General features: G+C 37.2%; 1 protein-coding gene across 32 annotated transcripts in view; it reads left to right on the top strand.

Moving 5' to 3' along the window:
- MYBPC1 (myosin binding protein C1) overlaps positions 1-12,045 on the top strand; it is a 94,013-nt gene that overhangs the window by 36,640 nt on the left and 45,328 nt on the right. For all 32 annotated transcript variants that reach the window (XM_084957391.1, XM_013998022.3, XM_021092691.2 and 29 more), the window contains 4 exons: positions 1,806-1,954; positions 2,422-2,539; positions 4,331-4,382; positions 6,700-6,756. In XM_084957391.1, the coding sequence (XP_084813517.1) occupies positions 1,806-1,954; positions 2,422-2,539; positions 4,331-4,382; positions 6,700-6,756 (376 nt within the window). The remainder of the gene's footprint in view (positions 1-1,805; positions 1,955-2,421; positions 2,540-4,330; positions 4,383-6,699; positions 6,757-12,045) is intronic.

Genomic DNA, 12,045 nt, shown 5'->3' with positions numbered 1-12,045 from the left:
GTCTTAATGACAGGAGCAAACAAGCAGATCATCACAAATTCAAGTGCCATGAAGAAAATAAACAGGTTGGCAATCTAGAGAATGACCCGGGGATTCAGGAATTTTAACTAAATGAATTTTTATAAGGAATATATTGTGATTAGAACTAGTCTTTGACACGCACCAAATATCACACAAATGAACACACTAGCTAACTACATTCTAAAATTACTTTTTTTCAGATCAAGAGTGTAGAAGCACACTGCATGTGAATGGGAATGTTCACTCCCCTCATGTTTCTGGAAAACACCAAAATGCTAGGCTGGCCACTGAGCTAGAATTTTGATGTCCTTTGGGTCTAATGAGTCAATACAAACAGGAGAGTTTTCTTCAAAAAGATCCATTATATTTAGTCATATGCCTATAATTGCCAACTTGCCATCATTTGCCTAATAAAAAGGATGGAAACAAATCCATACATATGTGGTGTGTGTTTTCCCATTTTTTTATTTCATTTTTTTCATGTACATGCGTACATTGGAGATACTGTGGATTTGGTTCCAAACCACCACAATAAAGCAAATATGACTATAAAGCAAGCCCCCAAATTTTTTTGGTGTCCCAGTGTACATGAAGTTTTATTTATACTATACTGCAAACTATTAAGTATGCAATAACGTTATGTCTTTTAAAAAAATGTACAGGAGTTCCCACTGTGGCCAGCGGTAATGACCCTCACTAGTATCCATGAGGATGTGGGTTAAATCCCTGGCTTTGCTTAGTGGGTTAAGGATCTGGTATTGCTGTAAGCTATGGTGTAGGTCACAGACACAGCTTGGATCTGGCATTGCTGTGGCTGTGGTCTAGGCTGGTACCTGCAGCTTTAATTCGATCCCTAGCCTGGGAACCTCCACATGCCGTGGGTGTGGCCCTAAAAAGACATACATACACACAAAAATGTACATACCTTAATTAAAAATACTTTATTGGAGTTCCTGTTGTGGTTCAGCTAGTTAAGAACCCGACTATATCCATGAAGATGTGGGTTCAGCGCCTGGCTTTACTCAGTGGGTTAAGGATCTGGCATTGCCACAAGCTGTGGTTAGGTCACAGATGCAGCTCAGATCTGGTGTTGCTGTGGCTGTGGTGTAGGCCTGCAGCTGCTCTAATTCAACCGCTAGCCCAGGAACTCCCATATGCCACAAGTGCGGCCATGAAAAGAGAAAAAAAAAGAAAAAAAATGTTATTGCTAAAAAGTCCTGGCCATCATCTAAACCTTCAGTGAATCATATTTTTATATCAACATCAAAGATCACTGATCACAGCTCATCATAATAAATATAGTAATAATGAAAAAGTGTGAAATATTTTAATAATTACCAAATGTGACACAGAAACATGAAATGAGCAAATGCTGTTGGAAAAATGACACCAATAGATGTGCTTTATGCAGGGTTGCCACAAACCTTCAATTCATCTTAAAAAAAACCAATAAAGTGCAATAAAAAAGTGCAATAAAATGAAGTGTGCCTGCATATTTTATCTTATCCATATAACATTTCTTTGGATTCCAGATGAAACGTATTTCCACTGATTTCCCCATTGCTCTTTTTCTGTTCCATAAGCCTCAAAAGCAGAAGTTGGAATATCCTGAGAGTTATGATACTCATAAAAAAAAATGTCAGGGCAGTTTCATTGCTCAGTTCCAGTAGTGCCAGTAACATCATAGTCTATGCAGTGTTGTCCTCTGTAACTCCTTCCAGGCAAGAGCAAAACAAGCCACAGTTGTCAAACCACAGTCTGAATTACTTGTACTTTTTCCCTAGGTGAAAATATCACCTTTATAGCCAAAGTCAAGGCTGAAGATCTTCTTAGAAAGCCCACTATCAAATGGTTCAAAGGGAAATGGATGGACCTGGCCAGCAAAGCTGGGAAGCATCTCCAGCTGAAGGAAACCTTTGAAAGGCATTCTCGGGTATGACCCTGACGTCCTGCTGCAGGGGCTCAGCTAGCTCATTCCTTTGTGTGCATAAAAGGTCATTTTCAAAGGTTCAGCTTTATAAAAATTTGCATGTAATTTTATTAGGACATTGACAACATATAGTCTTAAAAATGTATTGGAGTATAGTTGACTAACAAAGTTGTGCGAGTTTCAGGGGTACAGCAAGGTAAATCAGTTCAGCTTTGAGAGACTTCAGTCCCAGAAAATCCATGGAGTTACTACTCCTAGTGTTTGTACTTCAGTGTGGTTGCCCTGCTGTGCCCAGTGGCTTCAGACCATGGCACTGACCCCCTCCTATACTGAGAACACTGCCCTGGAATCCTCAGATACCGACACATCTTTACGCCAAAGCTGAGGAATTTGGGAAAGAACTGCAATGTGATGGCCTCTTTCTGCCAGCCAGGTAGGGCTGAAATGTGTCCGGATGCTTTTCATTGCAGGTGTACACATTTGAGATGCAGATCATCAAGGCCAAAGAGAACTATGCAGGAAACTACAGATGCGAGGTCACCTATAAGGATAAGTTTGACAGCTGTTCATTCGATCTCGAAGTACACGGTAAGAGGAACTTGTAGAGTGTGACTTTTTTTAATGGGCTATGAGGGGACAGAGGAGGATAAGGCCACTGATTACTATGAGATTTTTAAAATAAATTTCAAAAAATAAAAATAAATTTCCCTTTAAAACTGTGTTTCTGACTGTGGTAGTCTCAGCAAGCCTGCTGAATTCAATTGTTATGAGACAATTTAAAAATAGAATTGGGGGGAGTATATTGCTAAATATCTCTTGGCCATGCCATCTATATACCTTCAATCTCCCAGATAAGGGCTAATGTCATTTTGTTGTTGTTGCTACTGAGTGTACCTGTTTTGTTGGGTCCTCTTGTTCCTGCTCAGGTTTGGGGGTAAGTTCATATAAGACAGTGATGTCAGGATACCCAGGCAGAAGGGAGGATTTCTCTTATAAAGACTAATGTCAGATGTGGAAGTTCTTTGCCTGTATGTTCTGTGTACTGCCAAGAGTGAATTTAATAGGCATAAATTAAAGATATATATGATAGACTGAGGGAAAAGCAATACTTTGATAAGTTTACAAAGGTAAAGCTGACTTGGCAGCAAAGATAATCAACTTAAGATGAATCCAAAGTGTGATGTAGCTATAAAAGACTAAGCAGATATAATTTAAAAACAGCATTACAAGAGTTCTCGTTGTGGCTCAGCATGTTAAGAACCTGATATAGTGTCCATGAGGATGTGGGTTCAATCCCCGGCCTTGCTCAGTGAGTTAAGGATCTGGCATTGCCCAAGCTGCAGGGTAGGTCGCAGATGTGGCTCAAATCTGGTGTGGCTGTGGCTGTGGCATAGGTCAGCATCTGCAGTTCTGATTCCAACCCCAAGCCTGGGAACTTCCTTATGCTACAGCCACAACCTAAAAAAAAAAAAAAAGAAAAAAAAAGAAAACAAAACCCAGAGCATTACAAATATTATAGGATCTCAGTTTGGGAAGTGGTACTACTCTCTGCAACAGGCTACTTGTTCCACATTTAGAGTGATGCCTTTGGCCCTGGGCACCTTACCTCCTCTGGAATCCCTCATGGAATAGGGCAACCAGGAGGATGCAGCATCCAGAAATGACGCCCTTTTGAACTGGAATGTGTAGGTGAAGGAGGTCAGGCATTTATGACTCATTGTAAGCAGAGGAAAGGCTATCACCCAGAAGAAGGACAAGGCCATTTTCCATGTCCTTGAGAAGGGTTTAGGCAAATTAAAGTCAGAAGATAGAAATTATGAGGAGGTGAATTTTGTCTTCATATTAGCCCTAGTCCTTCCATCAGAGCCATAGAGACACAACAGAAGGTCATGAGATTTCCATCCGAGAGCTATCAAGCAGAGGCTAGATGACCCTAGGTGGAGGTGCTGTCAAGATTTCCAAATTAAGCAGGAATTTGGTCCTGAGCGTTGCTTCTTCAATCTGGCCAGAAGCCAAGAATCACTTGAGGGGTTTTTTGAGAATGCTGATTTCTGGGTGCCCATCCCTGATCTGATGAGTCAAAATCTCCAGCAGGGAGATCTAGGAGCTGATCTCTTTTTAAGCTCCTGAGGTGATTCTCACGGTCAGGCGGGTGGAACCTGACACCCAGATGCAGTAACTCCTAAAGCACCTACATTGATGCTATGTGAGGGAAGAAGAGATGTGATGTCTCAGCAGCTCAGTGGTCCAGGAGGACATCTATCCTGCCTTCACCTGGCACCCTCTCCATCTGAAGAATCCTCACAGCCTGGAAAGGAGCTGACCACAAAACTGCCTTCTTAATGGGTATTTATTTTATTGTTTTCTTTCTTTTCCAAGAATCTACTGGGACTACTCCAAACATTGACATCAGATCTGCTTTCAAGAGAAGGTAACTTCTAAAGGGGAATCGAGGTAGCTTTTGTATAACATTCAAGTGGAGGATTTTCAAAACACAGTTTTCGCTTCCTCCTCTATATTCCAGATAAGATCAACTTCTTCGCAGAAGTCAAACATAAATAAATAAATAACATAAATATTCAAAAGTTAGTGTTCAAGAGGAGCCATAGGTTTGATGCCAAATCAAGTTTATACTGATCACTTTTAAGAATATTCTTGTCATAGTGAAGCTCCCATTTTGCAGGCTTCACCGTTGCTGTTTAAAGACACACTTTCTATTTATATGCGGCTTCTTCCTTATTGCATTATTTTCTACCAAATGGCCTGGAAAGATACAGAACAATGTACATCTCATATAGCATCAGTTAAGTAATGGCAGAAAACTTAATTGCATTTTATCTGGAAATCATTTATGGAGCTATCAAGCCATGTGCCCAGAAAACCACAACTAAGCAGCTGCTTTCTGAAGTTAGCACTATTTAAATATCGAATTCTCCTAAATGAAAGACTACTGAGTCCACCAGAATAAAGTACACTGTAGAGGATGTATCCACTATGGCTCAGCGATAACAAACCTGACTAGTATCCATGTGGACGAGGGTTCAATCCCTAGCCTTGCTCAGCGGCTTAAGGATCTGGCATCACTGAGAGCTGTGGTGTAGGTTGCAGACATGGCTTGGATCCAGAGATTCTGTGACTGTGGTGTAGGCTGGCAGCTATGGCTCTGATTGGACCCCTAGCCTGGGAACTTCATATGCTGCAGATGTGAACCTAAAAACAAACAAATCAAAAAACACTGTAGAAAGGCAAAATATAAATGTTTGCTTGATTTATTTTGCAACCACCATGGTAGAAAAATCAGAAGGTCAAGGAAGAAAAATGAAAAAAAATTTTCTAGTCTCTGAGAAATACAACTCTTCCTGCCATTATTTTATTCCCTATACTCAGTTCTTCTGAAATAGAAATTCATTAATGACAGCAAATTTTTATTTGGTTCTTAAGACTAAATCCACCTACAGTTTTGTTGGATAAGGAAAGTCATCCCAAACTATTGCAAAGCAATGATTTAGACTATTCATAAAAGGCACAGTTCCCTTCTAAATTATGAATAAATAAAAATTATAATTACTTTAAAAAGATATTTAGTATTTCCTGATCAATTATATTTTTAAGTCATAACTTTCAAATTCTCTTACCTTCTCTTCACCCCATGCTTGGCAAATGCATAGGTCAAAAACTACATCCATCCTACGTATATGTTAAGAGAGGGAGATGTTATGTACTAAGCGTTGTGCTTTAAGAGAATAGAAATGTGTTTATGTCAAAAGGAATGCTCCAAATACCTTCTGTTAAAGAAAATTTGAAAACACATTGAGTTCAATTCTTATAACTTACGTGTTATACACACTGTTTTTAAACCCACAGACTCTTTTCTTAGAAACCATAACTAACATTTGTAAAGAGCAGAAAACAAAATCTTCATTAAAAAATTAAACATGTAAGTAAATACGTAGTGCCATTTAAATGTCAGCTCCATAGCTTCTATTTAGAGTTTCTATGAAATCATGAAGGTGGCTGCATGCCTAATTTAAGATGCATTTCTCTACAGCGAAGCACTTTTAAAAACTCCTAGTAAAGGGCTCAACAATTCTAGGACAAATTTTTGGAAAATAAATTTTAAAAGGTATAAAAATTAACAAGAAAATGAAAAGCTTATAATTATTCCCCTTTAAAAGAGAAAGGAATGCATCTTTTAAAAAGCTCTGCACTAGCTCCATTTTTATGTTATGTTGGTATCACGTTATCCGATTCATCTTCTGATGCACACAAGGAGGTTGCTTTGAATATAAGTGTTACACTTATATATTTGACATGGTACACTTGGTCCTCCAAGCCAATCTCTGTCTGACATGAATAGCAGAGATCAGCAAAAGTCCTTTGCTTTTTACACAGGTATGTTTCTAGAGCCCCCAACTTGCAAAAACAAAGTACTTTGTGTTGCTTGGCTTAAGTGCATTTGTGTTACTCTGTTTAACACAAATCCAAGCAGTTTTATATATGCAATCCACAAAAATATGTCTTCTGAAATCAGAGTAACACAAGCTCCTGGGGTTTACTTTTCCACAAGTACATACTCCAAAACGTAAAATGTCACTTGTGTGAAAAGAAATCGTTTGTGTTGATTCAGTCCCATGACTTGTGTGCTGGTACAAAATTGCATATACGTTATACGTAGAGTGTTTGGGGGAAACTGTTTTGTATGTGCCTCAGCCTTAAACCAAGATTTGCTTTTCTTTTGTCAATGACAGTGGAGACGGTCAAGACGATGCAGGGGAACTTGACTTTAGTGGTCTCCTGAAACGTAGGTGAGAACCCAGTGATGGAGTGAGGCGCTTTGGCCTGGAACTATTTTAGATACCCACTCAGAGAAGTCAAGTTTAAAGTGGATGTTTGTCAAAGATGTTCTCATCTCCTAAAATGTGTTTGGCTTATGGAATACCCTAACAGAGTCAACTAAAAAAGAGAGAAACAACTGCATACTAATCTGTTCAAGATTTTAGCTGATGCTTTTACTCTCTTCATAACTGTTTCCTGAGTCTTCACATATTTTCTTAGTTGGGGATGAGGAAATTTGAAAACTGAGACAGAAGACTTGAATACCTAGATGCCTGAGATTTCTCTCATGATTTCTATTATTTCAATCATGATGCATTGTCATAATTGAATAACTAAAGCCTTTTTTTCTTCTGCTTTTGATATTTGACTGAAAAGTCAATTTCACAATTTTGGTATAGTCTCTTCAGGTATATGTGTGTGTGTGTTTATATGTGTGTGTATATATATATATACATGCACATTTTTAAAAAGGTAGACTAATATACTGTATTGATGATTTACTGTATTTCATCAAATGTGACATCATTCACATTAATATATACCTGTATTTTATAAATCACTAAGCAATGAAAAAAATTTCTCCAAATAGTTTATTATGACAAACTATTGACATATAAAGCACATCCTTACTTCAGAGGTGTTTAAAATGTCAAAAATGTACATTTTAGAAGAGAGAAAATATAGCAATAAAATGGATATGTATTTAGTATTACCACTCACACTCTCTTAACTTGGTACTCTCTCAAAATATATAGAGTTTCATTATGGATATTTAGTACACAACAATTTTCTAGAATTTCTGCCCACATATATACATACACATCATCATAAATGCGGTCTATATATATGTGATTATACATATAAAGATGTATACATCTAGATACTCACTGTAATACAGAAGCAACAAAAAGAAAATGACTTCTGCCAGTATTGTGCTTATCTCCCAAACTTGTAAATAAACAGTAAAACTACAATTCTAAATTAATGGTATATAATATTGATACCACTTTTCATTTAGCATTTTAGGTTCATTTTTCATTATTTTTACCTCTTTCTCTGGTTACTACAGTAACATAAGTATAGATATGCTTCACAACAAATTACAAATAGTAATAAGTGGGCTTGTGTTCATTCTCAGTTTAGATGGATGCCTTTACTCAAGTCCCTATGAATGAAAAATTCACCCCAGCTCTAAATATTTAGGTTGAGAGCATAAATATTAACAGGTTCCATTTATTAATAATCAAATGGATATTATCCAATCAGTAGACTTTGGCAGTATCAAAAACATCTTTCCTCTTCCGGATACTTCAAATAAATCATTAGTCTGAATAATATTCGTTAATTCCCCAAATGTATTTAAAGCAATAGTATATGAAGTGACCTTAAGTGAGCCTCACTCTTCCCTGTTCTATGGATGAGACCAAAGACCAGAGAAGTTGAACAACTTACCCCAAGTCACACAGCTAGTTAGGGGCAGGGCAGGGACTTCAATCCAAATTTCCCTTTCCTGAGCACATAGCCTGTGACTCCACGCAAGAAAAGCCACTCTGAATCTGCTTCAGAAGTAGGTGCCTCAAAGTTCCCGCTGTGGCACAATGGGATCCGAGGCAGTGTCCTGGGAGCACTGGGACGCAGGTTCAACACCCGCTCCCCTGCCACCCCAGACCGGCACATCCGGTGTTGCTGCAGCTGCGGCTTCGGTCGCACTTGTGGCTCAGATCCATTCCCTGGCCTGGGAACTCCATGTGCTGTAGGGCGGCCAAAGAACAACAAAAGAAGTAGCTGCCTCAGTTGATAATAGGAATTGAAACTTTAGGGAGATGAGACAGATTTGTTTTGTTTTTTTTCCTGCAGTCATTTACTCAACCAGGAAAGTACCAAATGCTTTCTTTGCATAGAATGTAAAATTCGGTGATGTGAGGAAAAGAAATACAGTGCCTTCCAGTGCCTGACACATAGGAAGGGATAAATACATATTTGTGGCAAGGAAAAGGTAGTGGTTAAAACATGGGTTTGAGTCTTAACTCTCCCATTTACCAGTTACATGACTCTTGTCAAATTACATGTCCTCTCTGAGACTTGTTTTCCACATCTGTAAATACTGAGAATAAAAGTTACATAAGAGCATTATTGTGAGAATTAATTAAATATAAAAGGCCTGGTTCATACAGGTGTCAAATATCCACTTCCCCCCAAAATGTGACATTTTCCTTTAAAGAGCTTATATTAGTAAAGAGACAAAATACACCTAACATACACATCAATCAACAAAAATGTGATACAGTAGATTATTAAATGCCATGTCTGATTTAAAAGGACAAAGAAAACAAGAACAGACTAAGTCTACCAGTATTTTGGAGAGGAAAAGAAATCTAATTAATGCTCAAAACGACTTAAGAAAAAAATTACTAGAAAAAAAAAATGGGCAGCCATGTCGCCTGTTCTCATTTTCTTTACATCCCCTAATTATGATTTGCACTCATAATTAGATTTTTTAACATAAAGCTATATTCATTTACTATGTACTAATCCACCAGTATAATCTGAATCATTGTGTTTTCCTACTAATTTGTGAATTGCATGTTTTCATTGTGGTAATGACATGGGGTTACCATTCCTACTCCTCCAAGAGTGTGTGACAAAATCTCTATGAGAGTAAACAGCATTATGACCAACATCTGTATACAACAAAAGATCTCCCTGCCCTGAACAAAGCCAGGATATTTCAAATAAACATTTTTTTTCCGCCTACTGGAATTTAATGTAGCCATGCAGATAGGGTCATGTGCAGCCACCATGGTAAGTAAAGATATGTTCTGGATGATTTTAGGAAATGCTACAGGTGGAAACTTTGATCTCACATCCCAATGCAAAAGGACGAATACTTCCTACAATTTATGATTCAGTGAAATGACGGGGAGGAAAGGAAGGAATCGGAAAGAGGTCCTTGGTGTCTGTATACAAAATTTGATAAGATGAAAGACTTGGCAGAGTGGGGTGTATTTTGGTGTTTTAACCTAAAAATAAAAATAAAAGAAGTGAGAATGACAGTTTATGAATCTACCAACAAACCTGACTTAAGAAGTCACACTAAAAAGGATGACCTTTATTACTGGCTTCTTTTGTATAAACATTCACCTCATGGGTCTAGCTATGTCTCCATGTTTGATTTGTGCCTCTTATTAGCTGTTTTAATCTAGTTTGATATCTTTCATTTTTTCTTCACCCATTTCAGGAGGATATTTGAAATGGATATGTAATTCTTCTTGGCTGAAATACAAATTGAACACAGTGTCATATGGCATAATTGTACAATTTGGGGACTATATTAGACTAGAATGTGACAAAAATGGAGCACTGATGTAGTGGATGGAGGAAAGACCCACAGAGAGGATATACATATATGCATATCTACATACACATTTTAACTGCAATTCTCCAAGACTTCCTACAACATATTTAAATGTATTTGAAATTTAGGCTGCTTTCAGGCAGTAGATTGGGCAAATTATTAACAATATTCCAAGTTTAGGACAATATTCTTAAGCTTTCTCAATTTCTTTGTGTTAACAGAGTGTGTAGTTATCATTTCAGTGAAATGAAGATGATAGTTGTGTCTTGAGTTTTTTGAAGACACATTTGCCTAATGGCGTTGCTAGTCCTTCACAAAGGTTACTGATGACCAAGGATCTGTCACTTCCTTCCATTTTTCAGATTTGCCTCAGCATCCTTCTTTACTGGGCAAAAGACTTACCTAACAATGGAAACTAGATATGCAGAAGTCATCCTTGCTTAATGCCACTCTAAACTCTATGTTCATATTTATAGTCTCCTCCTCTTCCCTATGATTACAACCTAGTATTTCCTCAAGAAATTCTGAAACAGATGTAATTAACATGACAATGCAAACATAGGTAGCCCATTACTTGTTAACTCAATAGCATGAATCTGTGTTCACACTGTGATGTTTGAGATGTGTTGACCAGTTTTCCTGGAAAATCACATCCAAACCAGCATTATTCACAGTAAGTAGTCACTATAATATTTCCAAATTAAACTGATGAAAACAGTTAACTAAAGTTAAACACAACAAATTAAGCTAGTGAAGGAAATCAATTTAAATTATAGGCTCTCCCTAAAGACTATTTATTCCTGAGTTTTGTTTCATTATTTGGTTTTAAAATAAGGACAAATGGAGTTCTCTCATGGCTTAATGGGTTAAGGATCCAGCATTGTCACCACTGTAGCTCTGGTTATAGCTGTGGCACAGGTTTGATCCTCGGCTCTGGAACTTCTGCATGCTGTAGGCACGTCCAAAAATAAAAAATAAAATTAAATAGGGACAGGAAGGTGTATGCACTTTAAATCACATATACATATTAGTTACATATATTCTTTATTATGTTCTTTTGTTGGTGATCAAAATTTAGTCATGATTTTTTAATTACACTAAGACGATATCCTCACCTTGTTCATGAAAGTCGAGTGACTTGCTTTATAGTTTCACATTTATATTTTTATGATTCCTAGCCAACTTGCTTCCAAACAGGTTCAGAACAGTACTTTAGGATGAAATATGAAAGAATTTTCGGTCTCATTCTCTTTTTGCTTTGACAGTTTAGGGAAAAAATAGTTTTCTTTTAAAAAGAATATATATCCACAAAAATCAAATGAAAAACAAAACCAAAACCAAAAAAAAAAACCACTCTGAGTCACAGTTTCAAATATTTTTTGTATTAAAAAAGAAAAAATAACGTGCACATTTACTAACAGTGGGGAAAGAAAGATTCGAAATAATGTATTTGTAGCATCTCTCGATATAGCTAGCAAATATGCACACCAACAAAGCTTGAAAGAGAGCATTTTTCTTTCATAGGTCACTATCTCAAGTCTTCTAGTTTTCAATATTCATGTTCTTGATGAAAATTGATCTCAAGTTCCTCAAAAAAATCTCACCTTCTATTTAGATTTTCCAGTTAGAAATGAATAACAATAGCTTCTGGATATTTCCTGATAGCCTGCCCTCCTCCTAATATTGCGTTTTTAACTAGAAAAACAAGAATATTAATATAAGTGCACGTATCTGCTCTTTAACCATCTGGAACTTTCCCTGAGACTTCAAGCAAAGTTGACTTTCGTCTCGGCTTTGAGTATTCAGGCTTTAAACAGAGCTTTTATCACAGAAGCTAAAATTCAGTATCACACTCCGACCTTCCTTATCTTCAAGGACCAGTGGGCACCTACTAAACTAGGTA

The sequence above is a fragment of the Sus scrofa genome, chromosome 5, assembly GCF_054392235.1.
Source record: "Sus scrofa isolate SSC_HxYL_T2T_F1_AM1 chromosome 5, Sscrofa_HxYL_maternal_Yorkshire_Landrace_v2.0, whole genome shotgun sequence".
NCBI lineage: Eukaryota > Metazoa > Chordata > Mammalia > Artiodactyla > Suidae > Sus > Sus scrofa.
Note: the sequence above shows the minus strand (reverse complement) of the source record. Positions and strands in the feature narration are given on the sequence as shown.